Source organism: Coregonus lavaretus (genome assembly GCF_964263955.1).
Source record: "Coregonus lavaretus genome assembly, chromosome: 15".
Classification (NCBI taxonomy): Eukaryota; Metazoa; Chordata; class Actinopteri; order Salmoniformes; family Salmonidae; genus Coregonus; species Coregonus lavaretus.
In genome coordinates this window covers 21,651,869-21,669,436 of record NC_140002.1, presented here as the reverse complement: position 1 = coordinate 21,669,436, position 17,568 = coordinate 21,651,869, and the positions used below count along the sequence as shown (strand labels likewise).

At 42.4% G+C, this 17,568-nt stretch overlaps 2 protein-coding genes across 3 annotated transcripts in view; one reads left to right on the top strand and one right to left on the bottom strand.

Moving 5' to 3' along the window:
- Positions 1-814: 814 nt before the first annotated feature.
- On the bottom strand, positions 815-2,254 carry LOC311142400 (protein MIS12 homolog; the record flags this gene model as incomplete). Its single annotated transcript, XM_084178047.1, has 2 exons — positions 815-1,437; positions 2,230-2,254. The coding sequence occupies 2 exons, from the start codon at positions 2,252-2,254 to the stop codon at positions 815-817; spliced, it is 648 nt and encodes a 215-aa protein (XP_084034173.1).
- Positions 2,255-2,452: 198 nt separating this feature from the next.
- Positions 2,453-17,568, top strand: part of LOC311142955 (derlin-2) — a 37,634-nt gene continuing 22,518 nt past the window's right edge. The window contains exons 1-2 of one of the 2 annotated variants that reach the window (XM_084178725.1): positions 2,453-3,088; positions 3,444-3,530. In XM_084178725.1, coding sequence (XP_084034851.1) covers positions 3,011-3,088; positions 3,444-3,530 — 165 coding nt within the window. In that variant the 5' untranslated portion in view covers positions 2,453-3,010. Of the gene's footprint in view, positions 3,089-3,412; positions 3,531-17,568 lie in introns of those variants that run through there. The other variant, XM_084178723.1, reaches the window with a different exon arrangement.

Below are 17,568 nucleotides of genomic sequence, written 5' to 3'. Positions count from 1 at the left end.
CATTATATAAATGTGTTTAAAACGCTCCATAACACTCCAAACCAACTCCTATTACATCAGAATCTCATTCTGGATTATGTCCCTGCACTCAATTGTATTTTCATTTTTTCTCCCACTGTGCCATAAATCTATGTTTGAATGATGCTGTTTACAACAACAAAACTTTGCAAATATAATTTGTAAGTCGCTCTGGATAAGAGCGTCTGCTAAATGACTAAAATGTAAATATGGATTTATGGGACAGAGGAATTTTTGAGTGCAGAGACATTATCCAGAATGAGATTCTGAAATGAGTTAGTTTTGAGTGTTTTGGAACGTTTTATAACATGCTTAGACACATTTTCATAATGCAATGTAGTCTATGGCAAGTGATGACTAACTAAACAAAATATATAATTTTTTTTAACAGTTTGGGGGATCAACTACAAGCACAGAAAGAGTGAAAATAAGGTCACATGTAAAAATGGGTGAACGTCCTCTTTAAGACTGGGAGATTCAAAAAATACTACCAGCTTGAGCCTCTGTTACTATTCACATTTTGTGGATTTACAATGTATAGAAAGCCATGAAAAAGGAAATAAATCAAAACAAAGATTAATAATTGTTTCAAAAGTGCTCACATTCTTGCTGATAACACTTGGGTCTGACGAATTGTATAATTGTTCATACATCCAAAGGCATAGAATTCTATTTGTGTCTTATGTCGGACAGGGGGAGCTATTCCAAGTCTGAATGTTGTTACACCTGTGACCTACCCTTCTCAAAGCACCACTAAGTATTTTACACCATGTGGTTCCATCCCACTGCCGAGTCCTCATCCAGTCCTTTGCTTATTGACCTCTCCAATGACAGCCTGCATTTTCTTGACCGATTGCATCGTCACAGGGAAGCTGTCATGGAAGCTTCCCATTCCCTCCTGCATCCACGCTGCCTGTAGTTCTGCAATCCACCTCAGGATTCCATCCAGCTGCTCTTGGACCTCTCTCTGCTCCTCCAGTTCAGCCAGCAAGGCCTGCCTGGCACACACCTCTGCCTGGTACACCTGTTTCAGCTCCGCCAGGGAAGACTCCAGATTAAGAACCTCCTCTAAACGTTGAAAGTACTTTTTGTGTGGCTGGTCATCAGGTAACAACACATTAGGGGGGACTGAGAGGACATTGTTGACCAAAACAGTTTCCATGCGACAAGACAGATGTTTGAAGCGTTCTTGAAGGAATATCTGCAACTTTTGGGTGCATTCTCTTGCCCTTGAATGTAGTTGCTCTCCATTGGGCTCAGTCCCTCTTAGTTTTCTCACAAACACCGCTTCTACGACAAGCAGTAATTCATTCAGGCAGTCCTGAAAGGCGCTGTATACCCTCACCATGCAGGTCTGTGGGGTGAAACCAAAGAACTGTGCCTCGTACAGCTTGAGGGAGGAGGGAGACATTGCCTCCTCTAGAAAAAAGGCAGAATATTGTGTTTACATTGGGATAGCAGAACTCTGTATTTATATTGATTAATACTGCTTTCTGTCTATTCCTTCAAGGACCACATTTGAAATAAGGCCTAAGTTTTATATAATGTGTTATCCTCTTGACTGTAATGTGCTCTGTATGTTAGTTTAGCCTACCTTTAGCAATTCACCCCAAAATAAAACAATCAAAACATTTACACCTGCTCATTCTCTCCTTACCTCTGGTTGTAAAATGTGTTGTTGCTAAATAGGAATGTGTTGTCAGACTTTATGATCTGGTTGGATAACGTTAACGTCAACAATAATACCTTTTTATAGTCAACCTCTGGTTTATGGCAATAAAATAACTAGCTATCAACTGACATACTGTAATATTGCACAAAATATTCCAAAACATATCACACAAGCCATTTCTAGATGGACACCTTCCTGACCTAGGAAACAATTAGGCTAACTAGCTAGTTAGTATAGTCACAGATGAATTATCAATATATTTGGCTACCTAACGTTACATCGTCTAACGTTACTACGAAGAAGTACGGACGCGTCCAGGAATATATTTCAGTGCGAAACACATAATATTGGCGTTTATGGATAGGCAACAATTTATACGAATATTTCAAACAAACTAGTATACACATAAACTGGAATTTCTCTTCGTAAACAATTAATAATTGTGTTATTACTTTGCTTCTTCTTCAGTGGGGTTTACCTGCGGTTGGCATCCAACGTTATGGTGCATTACCGCCACCTACTATTACTTTGCTACTTACCCTCACATGTTCTGTACTCCGCCATTTCCAAATTTCCCGCGCTCTTTGTCTTATTTTCTTCTTCTTTTTCTCTTTCCTCTTCTTCTTCAATGGGGTTTAACGGCGGTTGACATCCAATAAATGTTGTATTACCGCCACCTACTAGACTGGAGTATTCACCTTATTTTCAACGGAAATATGGGCGGGGTCTATTTAGTTTTTTGTGTGGAGGACTTCTGATGAAGCACTTCCGGCCAATAGTTCGCAGCAAGCTAGTTAGCTAACTAACTCAGTATTGCTTCTCACAACTTTCCCAACATGGATTCACGCAAAACGGGCATTTTATGTTCAGTAAGGGGATGCCACAATAACTGTCAGAAACGGAAGCTGTTCATGGAGCAGGAGTGTTTTGACCACCGAACTTTTTTTAGGAGCGAGTGCAGTTGTGAGGCGCCTTTTGATGTGCACCCACCTCCTAAGGATAGGCTGGACACATGACATTTTTAACACCGTTTTTTTCGGATAAAAAGTAGTTAACTGCATCCGCCGTGTAGCCCAGTTTCATAATATTACCATATGTCCCAGCTGCTTGTCGTAGTTTGGAAGTAATCACGAAAAAACAGGCCTCGTTTTAGGGCATTAGTTCTATTGAACACCGTGGCACCAACTCGCCTTCGGAATGTTTTATTCACAGCCCATTGTTCAACGTCACAATGCCTGCTTCGCTATTGTTGGCAATGAGACCTGCCCATGCTGGTAGTTAAAACGTCAACAACAACAACAAAAAATTACTCATGGAACTATGAGGTCGTCCCATTCTCAAAATATCTCTCAATGTGTATATTTTGATTTTTTTCAAGTCGGACACTATTTTAATCAGGTGAATCTCCTCTTTGTAATTATATAAGTCTGGGCAGCGAGCTCGGTTGTCATCGGTCACTAGACCAGAAATATACGTTTTCATCATTACGCAGACATAAGGCACAATTGACACCATCGAGGTGCAGATGTTTACTTTATACACACGTTTTTTTTCTTCTTCAGTTTCGTCCTAAGAACAGATTGTAGTGGTAATATGAAAAGTACTAAAAAAAATTGTGCCATTTAGGCGAAATGGAATTCTAAGCATAATTCCAGTCAAAATAGGCTCTGCGAACGTTCGATTAAAATCAAAATAGGCTCTGCGAACGTTCGATTAAAACCACCAAACCGACCCTATGTGTGTTCTATCACAGAGCATCCTTTCCCTGAGAAGTGGCTGGGCTATGATGCTCCAGTACAGACCAGAAGTCGACATCTCATCAGGACATCTACACATACAGGTACTGTAGCTGTTAGCTAGCTGCTACTCGCTAGGTATTGTCACAGATAGGGTGTCCTGAATCAGGCAGAAGCTAGCTAGCTTAGCTAACTATGTTAGTAGTAGGTAGCCACTCCTAAGTCCTAACATACTGTAGCTTGCTAATTGTTGCCTACTACTGTTGCTTACTCACTTGGCACCGCAGCATAAATATGCTGATACTTAATGGGAGGTTCCAGCACTGACTGATTTACATTTTACATTTTAGTCATTTAGCAGATGCTCTTATTCAGAGCGACTTACAGTTAGTGAGTGCATACATTATTCATACTGATCACAGCTACGTGTCAAGAAAACCAGTCAACAAGCCCACCTGCCACAAACAAACCCAATGTGGTGGTGCAGAGCCATTGACCCACACCATCCTGAAGAATGACACTAGCACATTGTTGTATACTGGCCTTCCTCTTAGTGTTTTTTTTGACCATGTAGCATTTCTGCAGAAATTCTACATGGCTAACTTCAAAATGCATATCACTGATCAAATACTGATAACCTTGATGAAGCTGAAGCTACTCCAGGGTGATCTTGCTGAGTGCTTTGCTGTGTCCAAGGGAGTAGTGAGCAGAATCCTTTCCAACTGGATTGACACAATGGAGGAGCACATGAGGATCTATATTCCATGGCTGCCGAGCGAGACAATACAGAACACAATGCCTCAGTGCTTCAAAGAGAGGTTCCCCAACACCACTTGCATCATCGACTGCTCTGAAACCACTCTTCAGAAAGCACACAATATCGCTTCTAGAGGGAAGTCATACAGCCACTATTATTCCAGCAATAGTCTCAAGTATTTGGTTGCGTTGCTCCATGTGGACTCGTTATGTTAATTTCTCCTGCATATGGAGGCAGATACAGTGACAAGTTCATCACCAAAACTCTGGCTTCCTGGAATACCTTAGCTCTGGCGATGAAGTTATCGCAGACCGGGGCTTCAGGATCCGAGATCTGCTGTAAGAGAGGAAGGTAAACCTTGCCATACCAGCCTTCACTCAGAAAGGAGACCAGCTGTCTGACGAGGATGTCACAAGCACGAGAAGGATAGCTAATGTGCGTATACATGTTGAGAGCGTTATCAGACGAATCTAGGTGTTCAAAATCCTCTCCCAGACTGTTCCCATCAACCTGACACACAAAATGGACAAAGTCCTTAGAATTTGTGCAGCACTTGTTAACATGCAGGGGGAGATCATCCATGAGGATGCCGAGTGAGCAGTGAAAATGTTCATACATCTGAAATGTAACTTTATACACTATAATTTCATCCACCTGAGATACTGTGTGTATATACACTGTCAGTCAAAAGTTTGGACACACCTACTCATTCAAGGGTTTTTCTTTATTTTTTAATATTTTTTTACATTGTAGATTAATAGTGAAGACATCAAAAGTATGAAATAACACATATGGAATCATGTATTAACCCAAAAAGTGTTAAACAAATCAAAATATATTTTATATTTGAGATTCTTCAAATAGCCACCCTTTGCCTTGATGACCGCTTTGCACACTCTTGGCATTCTCTCAACCAGCTTCATGGGGGGGGGGGGGTATACAGAAGAAAGCCCTATTTGGTAAAAGACCAAGTCCATATTATGTCAAGAACAGCTCAAATCAGCAAATAGAAACAACAGTCCATCATTACTTTAAGACATGAAGGTCAGTCAATATGGAAAATGTCAAAAACGTTGAAAGTTTCTTCAAGTGCAGTCGCAAAAACCATCAAGTGCTTTGATGAAACTGGCTCTCATGAGGACCGCCACAGGAATGGAAGACCCAGAGTTACCTCTGCTGCAGAGGATAAGTTCATTAGAGTTACCAGCCTCAGAAATTGCAGTCCAAATAAATGAGTTCAAGTAACAGACACATCTCAACATCAACTGTTCAGAGGGGACTGTGTGAATCAGGACTTCATTTACATCATTTAGCAGACGCTCTTATCCAGAGCGACTTACAAATTGGTGCATTCAACTTATGATAGCCAGTGGGACAACCACTTTTATTTTTTAAATTAAAAATAAATAAAATCATGGGGGGGAAGGGAGGGGTAGAAGGATTACTTTTATACTATTCCAGATATTCCTTAAAGAGGTAGGGTTTTAAGTGTCTCCGGAAGGTGGTCAGTGACTCCGCTGTCCTGGCGTCGTGGGGGAGCTTGTTCCACTATTGGGGTGCCAGAGCAGCGAATAGCTTTGACTGGGCTGAGCGGGAACTGTGCTTCCGTAGAGGTAGGGGGGCTAGCAGGCCAGAGGTGGATGAACGTAGTGCCCTCGTTTGGGTGTAGGGTCTGATTGGAGCCTGAATGTAAGGAGTTTGGTCGAATTGCTGCAAAGAAACCACTACTAAAGGACACCAATAAGAAGAAGAGACCTGATTGGGCCAAGAAACACGAGCAATGGACATTAGACCGGTGGAAATTTGTCCTTTGGTTTGGAGTCCAAATTTGAGATTTTTGGTTCCAACTGCCGTGTCGTTGTGAGACGCGGTGTGGGTGAACGGACGATCTCCGCATGTGTGGTTCCCACCGTAAAGCATGGAGGAGGAGGTGTTATGGTGTGGGGGTGCTTTGCTGGTGACACTGTCTGTGATTTATTTAGAATTCAAGGCACACTTAACCAGCATGGCTACCACAGCATTCTGCAGCGATACGCCATCCCATCTGGTTTGGGCTTAGTGGGACTATCATGTGTTTTTCAACAGGACAATGACCCAACACACCTCCAGGCTGTGTAAGGGCTATTTTACGAAGAAGGAGAGTGATGGAGTGCTGCATCAGATGACCTGGCCTCCACAATCCCCCGACCTCAACCCAATTGAGATGGTTTGGGATGAGTCGGACGGCAGAGTGAAGGAAAAGCAGCCAACAAGTGCTCAGCATATGTGGGAACTCCAAGATTGTTGGAAAAGCATTCCAGGTGAATCTGGTTGATAGAATGCCAAGTGTGTGCAAAGCTGTAATCAAGGCAAAGGATGGCTATTTGAAGAATCTCAAATATAAAATATATTTTGATTTGTTTAACACTTTTTTGGTTACTACATGATTCCATAAGTGTTATTTCATAATTTTTATGTTTTCACTATTATTCTACAACGTAAAAAATTGTACAAATAAAGAAAAACCCTTGAATGAGTAGGTGTGTCCAAACCTTTGACTGGTACTATGTATATGTGTGTGTGTGTGTGTTTCCTGTTTAATCTGAATCATTAATGTTCCTACATTTGAAATGTACTGTAACTTTTCCTGTTCCTGATAATTACAGGCATCCACTAGGTGCTGCTATCATGCCTTCTTAAATCTATTTAAAATACATTTTCTTCAATACCAAAATGTCTCTAACAGACCAAGAGGGAAGACAACTGTTTATCAAGTGCCACACTCTTTTCTTAATTTGTGCCCTTGAAAACCAAACCCATAATCAAACTGAAAACACATTTGAAACCCTTAGACATGCTTCCTCATCCTTCATTTCAAAATGTTATGTATCAAAGAAAATGTCAACAAAGTGAAATTTCATAATGTTTTTATTAACGCCATAATTTGCCAAGTGCAAGATGAGTTACGGTATGCTTAGATAAGTTCATGAAGTGCCATATGAAAATAAAGAGCTATACAAGGTACAACTAAAATATTCATAAATCATAAGGAGTTATCCTCAGGCATTAGATAAGCATATATGAAGAGAGCTGTACAAGGCAAGACATTAAAAACGCCAAGAAGAATTATGCAAATATAATCAGGTAAATGTGCATATGAAGAGAACTGTGCAAGACAAAAAAACACCAATCAATAGTTATGCTTAGATAAGGTACAGCTGACAGAAAGCTTTACAAGGCACAAAATATAAGAACTATTTTAAAAAACAAAGTATTAGGCCCCGAGCCTAGATACCACATAGATGAACATATTTGGAGCCCAGTTAGTCTGCCTGATGAACTCATCTACTATCCTTGGCAGCATAAGTGGGAAAAAGAATGCCTTCAGTTTAAGGATAACATCAGCACAGAACTTCACATCAAAAGGCACAACAACAACCAGCCCAGATAGCAGTTTGCATCTCTCCAGTCCTGTGCAGAACATGCCCATTTGCACCTGCATGTAGTACCCACATGCTCCATTAGAGTTTGCCAGAGACTCACACTTCTTACTCAGAACATTTGGCCACCTGCTCATTCTCCTTGCCATATGTGGTTGCTGAGTTCCCATGGAACCTGGGGAAGAGATGCTCCTGCACAAAGTGGTCAGGATTTGTTGAGGTGCGCACAGGAACCTTCTTTGCTGAGCTAGCAGTGATCCGAAGTTTAAGTGCGTCATACCACGCATAGGAGGCACTCTGTGCTTTAGTGACCTCCTCCAAGCTGGGACATTTACACTCCTCCAGCTTAACATAAACGTCATAAAATGACAAGCATTTCTGACACTGCATGTTGATGCCGTGTTCACCATGAGGCTACTGTAGCTGTGTGGCTGCTGCTGGAACCTGATGACTGTTTGGTTTAGCTTTGATGCACTTGTGCAGAAGGCTCCCACTGGAACATTGGCCCCTTCCAAACTCTTAAGTGCGTTGTGGGAGTGGTACGCAGGGGTTGGAGGTAGAGATGGAGAAGCGGCCGGGGTGCTGTCAGAGAACTCAACAGATCTCGCTCAACCTTTTTGGAGCTAAATTCCGCTGCGTCCCCAAGTTCCACTGGCATTGCTCATCTGTACAGGACACCCCTGTCAATCCTCCATACACAGCATTCTGCACCTTCAACAAAAAACTACTGTTAGAATAGTCAATTACAGTACATAACACTAGTTTACATGGTGTTCACAGTTGACTAGTTTACACAGTTCCCTTTTAACTAGTAGGTTTAGGTTATGTTGGTAATTTCCTATTTGATTGTAAAATTCACCTTGATTCTGTACCTACCTCATTGCCATTTGAGATTAGACTGAAATACTTATACAATGAGCCATTGAAACCAAGAACTGTGTGTGGATGTTATGTTGTAATAGTTACTGTAAGGTTATCAGTTCTGGTCAGCGGTATGGTATCATCACAATTAGCTAGCTAAGTAACTAGATAACATCAAACGTATCAGTCATAGAAAGGGCAAGTTATGATAAACAAAAAGCCAGCGAGCTACCTTCGATAGTATTGTAGCTGCATGACTGCAAGACTTCGACCTGCCCTGCAACACAAGAATCTCCACCGTGCCGACAGATGATACAAGAATCCAGGCAGAATGATGATGTATGAAAAAATGTATGCACTCACTAACTGTAAGTCGCTCTGGATAAGAGCGTCTGCTAAATGACTAAAATGTAAAATGTAATGATGTGTTTTGCTCTGACTGCTTTGAAGAATACCAGGTTGTCATCCTCAAGACGGTGAATAAGCAACCGCCCAACTTTGCCGCTGTGGAGGTATTGATATGTCTCTGTGCTTTTGTGTAGCTCCTCATCTCTGACCCATCCACACGAGAGACAAAATAATTGAAGATGACTTAGTAGGTGATATGTGGCAATTTTTTCATATCGTCCTCCCACTCTTGAATAATCCGCGGATGTGGCACAGACTTGCCATTCGACTTTGAAAGGTTTTTCTTGGTATGATCCCACGACATTTTGAGCTTGCTAGCTGACGTTTGCAAAACGGCAAGAACGCCACAACGGAAGTCCCCCACAAAACAACGTTCAACATTGTTTTGTTTCCGGGATCTTAAATAAGGTCAATACTTTGGTTGAGAAAAAATTATATATAAAAAATATATATATATACAGTGAGGGAAAAAAGTACTTGATCCCCTGCTGATTTTGTATGTTTGCCCACTGACAAAGACATGATCAGTCTATAATTTTAATGGTAGGTTTATTTGAACAGTGAGAGACAGAATAACAAAACAAAAATCCAGAAAAACACATGTCAAAAATGTTATAAATTGATTTGCATTTTAATGAGGGAAATAAGTATTTGACCCCTCTGCAAAACATGACTTAGTACTTGGTGGCAAAACACTTGTTGGCAATCACAGAGGTCAGACGTTTCTTGTAGTTGGCCACCAGGTTTGCACACATCTCAGGAGGGATTTTGTCCCACTCCTCTTTGCAGATCTTCTCCAAGTCATTAAGGTTTCGAGGCTGACGTTTGGCAACTTGAACCTTCAGCTCCCTCCACAGATTTTCTATGGGATTAAGGTCTGGAGACTGGCTAGGCCACTCCAGGACCTTAATGTGCTTCTTCTTGAGCCACTCCTTTGTTGCCTTGGCTGTGTATTTTGGGTCATTGTCATGCTGGAATACCCATCCATGACCCATTTTCAATGCCCTGGCTAAGGGAAGGAGGTTCTCACCCAAGATTTGACAGTACATGGCCCCGTCCATCGTCCCTTTGATGCGGTGAAGTTGTCCTGTCCCCTTAACAGAAAAACACCCCCAAAGCATAATGTTTCCACCTCCATGTTTGACGGTGGGGATGGTGTTCTTGGGGTCATAGGCAGCATTCCTCCTCCTCCAAACACGGCGAGTTGAGTTGATGCCAAAGAGCTCCATTTTGGTCTCATCTGACCACAACACTTTCACCCAGTTCTCCTCTGAATCATTCAGATGTTCATTGGCAAACTTCAGACGGCCCTGTATATGTGCTTTCTTGAGCAGGGGGACCTTGCGGGCGCTGCAGGATTTCAGTCCTTAATGGCGTAGTGTGTTACCAATTGTTTTCTTGGTGACTATGGTCCCAGCTGCCTTGAGATCATTGACAAGATCCTCCCGTGTAGTTATGGGCTGATTCCTCACCGTTCTCATGATCATTGCAACTCCACGAAGTGAGATCTTGCATGGAGCCCCAGGCTGAGGGAGATTGACAGTTATTTTGTGTTTCTTCCATTTGCGAATAATCGCACCAACTGTTGTCACCTTCTCACCAAGCTGCTTGGCGATGGTCTTGTAGCCCATTCCAGCCTTGTGTAGGTCTACAATCTTGTCCCTGACGTCCTTGGAGAGCTCTTTGGTCTTGGCCATGGTGGAGAGTTTGGAATCTGATTGATTGATTGCTTCTGTGGACAGGTGTCTTTTATACAGGTAACAAACTGAGATTAGGAGCACTCCCTTTAAGAGTGTGCTCCTAATCTCAGCTCGTTACCTGTATAAAAGACACCTGGGAGCCAGAAATCTTTCTGATTGAGAGGGGGTCAAATACTTATTTCCCTCATTAAAATGCAAATCAATTCATAACATTTTTGACATGTGTTTTTCTGGATTTTTTGTTGTTATTCTGTCTCTCACTGTTCAAATAAACCTACCATTAAAATTATAGACTGATCATTTCTTTGTCAGTGGGCAAACGTACAAAATCAGCAGGGGATCAAATACTTTTTTCCCTCACTGTGTGTGTATATATATATATATATATATATACTGCTCCAAAAAATAAAGGGAACACTTAAACAACACAATGTAACTCCAAGTCAATCACACTTCTGTGAAATCAAACTGTCCACTTAGGAAGCAACACTGATTGACAATAAATTTCACATGCTGTTGTGCAAATGGAATAGAAAACAGGTGGAAATTATAGGCAATTAGCAAGACACCCCCAATAAAGGAGTGGTTCTGCAGGTGGTGACCACAGACCACTTCTCAGTTCCTATGCTTCCTGGCTGATGTTTTGGTCACTTTTGAATGCTGGCGGTGCTTTCACTCTAGTGGTAGCATGAGACGGAGTCTACAACCCACACAAGTGGCTCAGGTAGTGCAGCTCATCCAGGATGGCACATCAATGCGAGCTGTGGCAAGAAGGTTTGCTGTGTCTGTCAGCGTAGTGTCCAGAGCATGGAGGCGCTACCAGGAGACAGGCCAGTACATCAGGAGACGTGGAGGAGGCCGTAGGAGGGCAACAACCCAGCAGCAGGACCGCTACCTCCGCCTTTGTGCAAGGAGGAGCAGGCAGAGCACTGCCAGAGCCCTGCAAAATGACCTCCAGCAGGCCACAAATGTGCATGTGTCTGCTCAAACGGTCAGAAACAGACTCCATGAGGGTGGTATGAGGGCCCGACGTCCACAGGTGGGGGTTGTGCTTACAGCCCAACACCGTGCAGGACGTTTGGCATTTGCCAGAGAACACCAAGATTGGCAAATTCGCCACTGGCGCCCTGTGCTCTTCACAGATGAAAGCAGGTTCACACTGAGCACATGTGACAGACGTGACAGAGTCTGGAGACGCCGTGGAGAACGTTCTGCTGCCTGCAACATCCTCCAGCATGACCGGTTTGGCGGTGGGTCAGTCATGGTGTGGGGTGGCATTTCTTTGGGGGGCCGCACAGCCCTCCATGTGCTCGCCAGAGGTAGCCTGACTGCCATTAGGTACCGAGATGGTGCGGTTGGCCCTGGGTTCCTCCTAATGCAAGACAATGCTAGACCTCATGTGGCTGGAGTGTGTCAGCAGTTCCTGCAAGAGGAAGGCATTGATGCTATGGACTGGCCCACTCGTTCCCCAGACCTGAATCCAATTGAGCACATCCGGGACATCATGTCTCGCTCCATCCACCAACGCCACGTTGCACCACAGACTGTCCAGGAGTTGGCGGATGCTTTAGTCCAGGTCTGGGAGGAGATCCCTCAGGAGACCATCCGCCACCTCATCAGGAGCATGCCCAGGCGTTATAGGGAGGTCATACAGGCACGTGGAGGCCACACACACTACTGAGCCTCATTTTGACTTGTTTTAAGGACATTACATCAAAGTTGGATCAGCCTGTAGTGTGGTTTTCCACTTTAATGTTGAGTGTGACTCCAAATCCAGACCTCCATGGGTTGATAAATTTGATTTCCATTGATAATTTTTGTGTGATTTTGTTGTCAGCACATTAAACTATGTAAAGAAAAAAGTATTTAATAAGACTATTTCATTCATTCAGATCTAGGATGTGTTATTTTAGTGTTCCCTTTATTTTTTTGAGCAGTATATATATATATATACCGTACCAGTCAAAAGTTTGGACACACCTACTCATTCAAGGGTTTTTATATTTGATAATCTTCAAATAGCCACCCTTTGCCTTGATGACAGCTTTGCACACACTTGGCATTCTATCAACCAGCTTCACCTGGAATGCTTTTCCAACAGTCTTGAAGGAGTTCCCACATATGCTGAGCACTTGTTGGCTGCTTTTCCTTCACTCTGCCGTCCGACTCATCCCAAACCATCTCAATTGGGTTGAGGTCGGGTGATTGTGGAGGCCAGGTCATCTGAAGCAGCACTCCATCACTCTCCTTCTTGGTAAAATAGCCCTTACACAGCCTGGAGGTGTGTTGGGTCATTGTCTTGTTGAAAAACAAATGATAGTCCCACTAAGCCCAAACCAGATGGTATGGCGTATCGCTGCAGAATGCTGTGGTAGCCATGCTGGTTAAGTATGCCTTGAATTCTAAATAAATCACACAGTGTCACCAGCAAAGCACCCCCACAGCATAACACCTCCTCCTCCATGCTTTATGGTGGGAAATACACATGCAGAGATCATCCGTTCACCCACACCGCGTCTCACAAAGCAACGGCGGTTGGAACCAAAAATCTCTAATTTGGACTCCAGACCAAAGGACACATTTCCACCGGTCTAATATCCATTGCTTGTGTTTCTTGACCCAAGCAAGTTCTTCTTCTTCTTATTGATGTCCTTTAGTAGTGGTTTCTTTGCAGCAAATAGACCATGAAGGCCGGATCCACACAGTCTCCTCTGAACAGTTGATGTTGAGATGTGTCTGTTACTTGAACTATATGAAGCATTTATTTTGTCTGCAATTTCTGAGGCTGGTAACTAATGAACTTATCCTCTACAGCAGAGGTAACTCTGGGTCTTCCATTCCTGTGGCGGTCCTCATGAGAGCCAGTTTCATAGCGCTTGATGGTTTTTGCAACTGCACTTGAAGAAACTTTCAAAGTTCTTGAAATGTTCCATATTGACTGACCTTCATGTCTTAAAGTAATGATGGACTGTCGTTTCTATTTGCTTATTTGAGCTGTTCTTGCCATAATATGGACTTGGTCTTTTACCAAATAGGGCTTTCTTCTGTATACCCCCCCCTACCTTGTCACAACACAACTGATTGGCTCAAACACATTAAGAAGGAAATAAATTTCACAAATTAACTTTTAATAAGGCACACCTGTTAATTGAAATGCATTCCAGGTGACTACCACATGAAGCTGGTTGAGAGAATGCCAAGAGTGTGCAAAGCTTTCATCAAGGCAAAGGGTGGCTTTTTGAAGAATCTCAAATATAAAATATATTTTGATTTGTTTAACACTTTTTTGGTTACTACATGATTCTTATGTGTTATTTCATAGTTTTGATGTCTTCACTACTATTCTACAATGTAGAAAAGAGTTCAAATAAAGAAAAACCCTTGAATGAGTAGGTGTTCTAAAACGTTTGACCGGTAGTGTATATCACTTGTTGGTTTGTCCCTCTGTACTGGTACATATCTACTACTCACACCACTCCTCTCAGGATCACTCCCCTTTGACCCATCTTCATTTACTTTCTTCACTGCCTCAGCATATGACAACTTCTGCACTACTCTAACCCTGGAAACCTCAACCTGCCACTCTCACATTTCTGATCCCCAGCCCAATGGGCACCCCTACAATTAACACATACCACTAATTTCCCCAATGCTACACATTCCTTTGTCTCATGTCTTTCTGCACACTTCTCACACCTAGGAACCTCCCTCCTACACACTGCTGCCACATGCCCATAAGCTTGACACCTGTAACAATGTAATCTATTCAGCACAAAAGCTCATACAGGATAACTTATATATCCTAACATCACTTTGTCGGGCAAAGACTCAACATCAAAAGAACAGACAAGCTCTTTTTGTCGGTGGTCGTCTTCTTCTTCTATGATATATTGGCTTTCGCACAATTGAGTGTGCATGCCGCCACCTACTGAAGTCCCAAAATCTTTTCTGCCTCAGCCACATTGATGTCCAGTTTCTTTGAGTTCTTTGACACTTGAGCTGTACAGTTTATAACTATGGCAATGAATGCCACAAAATCCACCTTTTTAACATACAGGGTATCTTTTGACTGGCAGCAAACATTTACTACAGGCTGTGGTGTATCCACTACCGTCTCTTCAAAAGGGTCACTTGTTTTCTTAACTCTTTTAATCATCATCATAGGAGATTCGATTGACCGCTCTAACTTTTGCCACCTCAATCTCCTTCACCCTTTTAGGGCACTCCAGGAACTCGGGATCATGATCCCCACCACAATTGCAACACCGTCGTCCTTCTACACACCATTCTTCAGTATACTCTGTCCGTCTGCACACACTTGAAACGTCCAAATCCGTACCAATTTTTACACTGCCGTAGTTTGGGACGAAAGCTCTTACAGTGTATCTAACAACCAAGCTTCACATGCATAGGTAGGTGTTCTTTACCAAAAAACAACAGGACTGACAGTCTTTCTTATTTTTCTCCATTCACCCAGTGGGTCAGAGGCCGGGCACCAACCACACCAGGAATTATCTTCAGGTATTCAACCTGAACATCCGTCGCCACCCCTGAGATGACTCCTTTGATGGGCGCTCTGCTCCGAAGTAGGGCTGTTACAGTAACCATATTACCGTCACGAGTCATGAAGGCAGTCAAATTCCACGCGACTGTTTAGTCACGGTAATTAGGCTTCTCCAAGCTCTGATGCTGCTGATGGTTATTAGTAGCCTACCAAACTTGCTAACTGCCTGGTACTCAGCACCCTATTGTCCCTCTAATCACTCTGACATCAATGCAAATGTAATGGAAAATCTAATCAAACACTTCATGAGAGCCCATGAGCTCATGTTGCGCAACATTTCTTTAGGCTATGCAATTGCGCGAGAAAACAGTGATGACCTCCAAAGAGGAGGATCCCATCAGCTTTCTATAGGCTAGGCCTACTATTTTTATTTCTCAACTTTCCTAATATTAAGCACATTGCTTATCTTTACAACAGGAGTATAGACTACCTGGCTGGCATGAAAATGAACCACGGGAAAAGCGTCCTCCATTCGCTATTTAAGTGCATAGATGACATGTATTTTTTCCCACTGTCCCTGTTTCGAAACAGGTGCATGATAATGGTCCATTCTAAATCAAAACAAATTTCACACATATTATTTAGTATATGTAAAGACAAGATTAAATCAAGAATAGTCTGATGGGTGACAATATTAGCCTATCACGTGTGAATTATATATTATCACTTGTGAATGATGCCCAGCATAAGGCAAGAAACAATGCCTTTTTGTGTGTGACATTTTTGAATCAGTGGGACACCTCATGTAGGCTAGCCCATAGGCCTATATGTTTTGATAAGGTTTGTATCACAACTAAAGTGGCCAAATAACTTCCTAAAATTAAGCACATTAATCCGCTTTACAAGGGGTGTAGAGCCTAACTGGCATACAGAATCACTGTGTGAGTTTCAAGTTTGGGGAAGATAATTTTCACCATAAAAATGCACCTTTATAATAAAAGCATTACATACATACTCGCATTTGCGGTCACTTTTGATAATGGTGTTTTCCCGCTAATGGAACATTCGTGCTTATAGCCTACTGCAATGTGCGCATTGCTGCGCTTATAGTGTGAAGAAATAGCCTAATAGTTTATCAACATTTAAAGCTAAACGTTCTGATCTGTTGCGTCAGCCACATTCCATAAAAAAGTTTTTTTGATGCTAGTGGTTGTATTAATTTGGGATCTATCGCATCCCACAACTGTCCCAGACAATGTTTGGAAGATTATTTCTCGCACAGAATAGAATAGGTCAACGTTTGTACTATGGGGGATAGTAGATTGACAGAGGCTAGTGCTTTTGCTGTTCGTTAGGCCTACTCATCTTGTTGGTTGACGAAAAGTAGATATGGACAGTTCTTCCAATATCTTCAATATGAACCTCAGAATTGGATAAGGACGCGCGCAGTTGCGTCCCTGATGTGTCTGTCTTCACTTGTAGCCTGTGAGAAAGACCTGATCAGGTGATGGTGAGCCATGTGAGTAAGAGGTACTTCGGAGCGCGCAGCACTCAGGGAGAAGGGCACAACGCAGCACTCCGGGCCAAGGGCACAACGACCACAGGCCCCAAAAGACATGGATTTTTTTTAGGGTGCGTTACAGCCACACAAAGGGGATGCCGCCGTGAAATTCGAGGCATTATCAAGTGCTTGTCAAATTGTGAATGAGAGACTGATAAAGTGTGTACAGCCGGCGCAAAAAACTAAGCAGAGCTCATGCCTTTTCAAGCGGCTTTTTTCAAATCATCATTAGAGTCGCATCATGCAGCGTTTGTAGAACAACTAAAATTACATGAATAACTCTAAAGAGAGAGAATACTGAAATGCAGAGAATGCAAAGAGAGAAATGGGTGAAAGAGAACAGAGAAATGGAGGAGGGGATTAAGGAGGCAGAAATAAAGCTGTACCAGCTGCAGAATGTCCTGAGCTTCAGAGAGTAATAGCAGGCACAGGTACAGTACTCCCATTTATCCAGTCAAAGTTCAGGGAGGTCACAAGTCACCTAAGTATCATACTATAGAGAAGGAGTAATAGTAATATCTCAGATCATTGTCTAACATACAGTGCATTCGGAAAGTATTCAGACCCCTTCCCATTTTCCACATTTTGTTACGTTACAGCCTTATTCTAAAATTGATTAAATAAAACATTTTCCTAATCAATCTACACACAATACCCCATAATGACAAAGTGAAAACAGGTAAAAAAAGAAATTAAACAGAAATACCTTATTTACATAAGTGTTCAGACCCTTTACTATGATACTCGAAATTGAGCTCAGGTGCATCCTGTTTCCATTGATCATCCTTGAGATGTTTCTACAACTTGATTGGAGTCCACCTGTGGTAAATTCAATTGATTGGACATGATTTGGAAAGGCACACACCTGTCTATATAAAGTCCCACAGTTGACAGTGCATGTCAGCGCAAAAACCAAGCCATGAGGTCGAAGG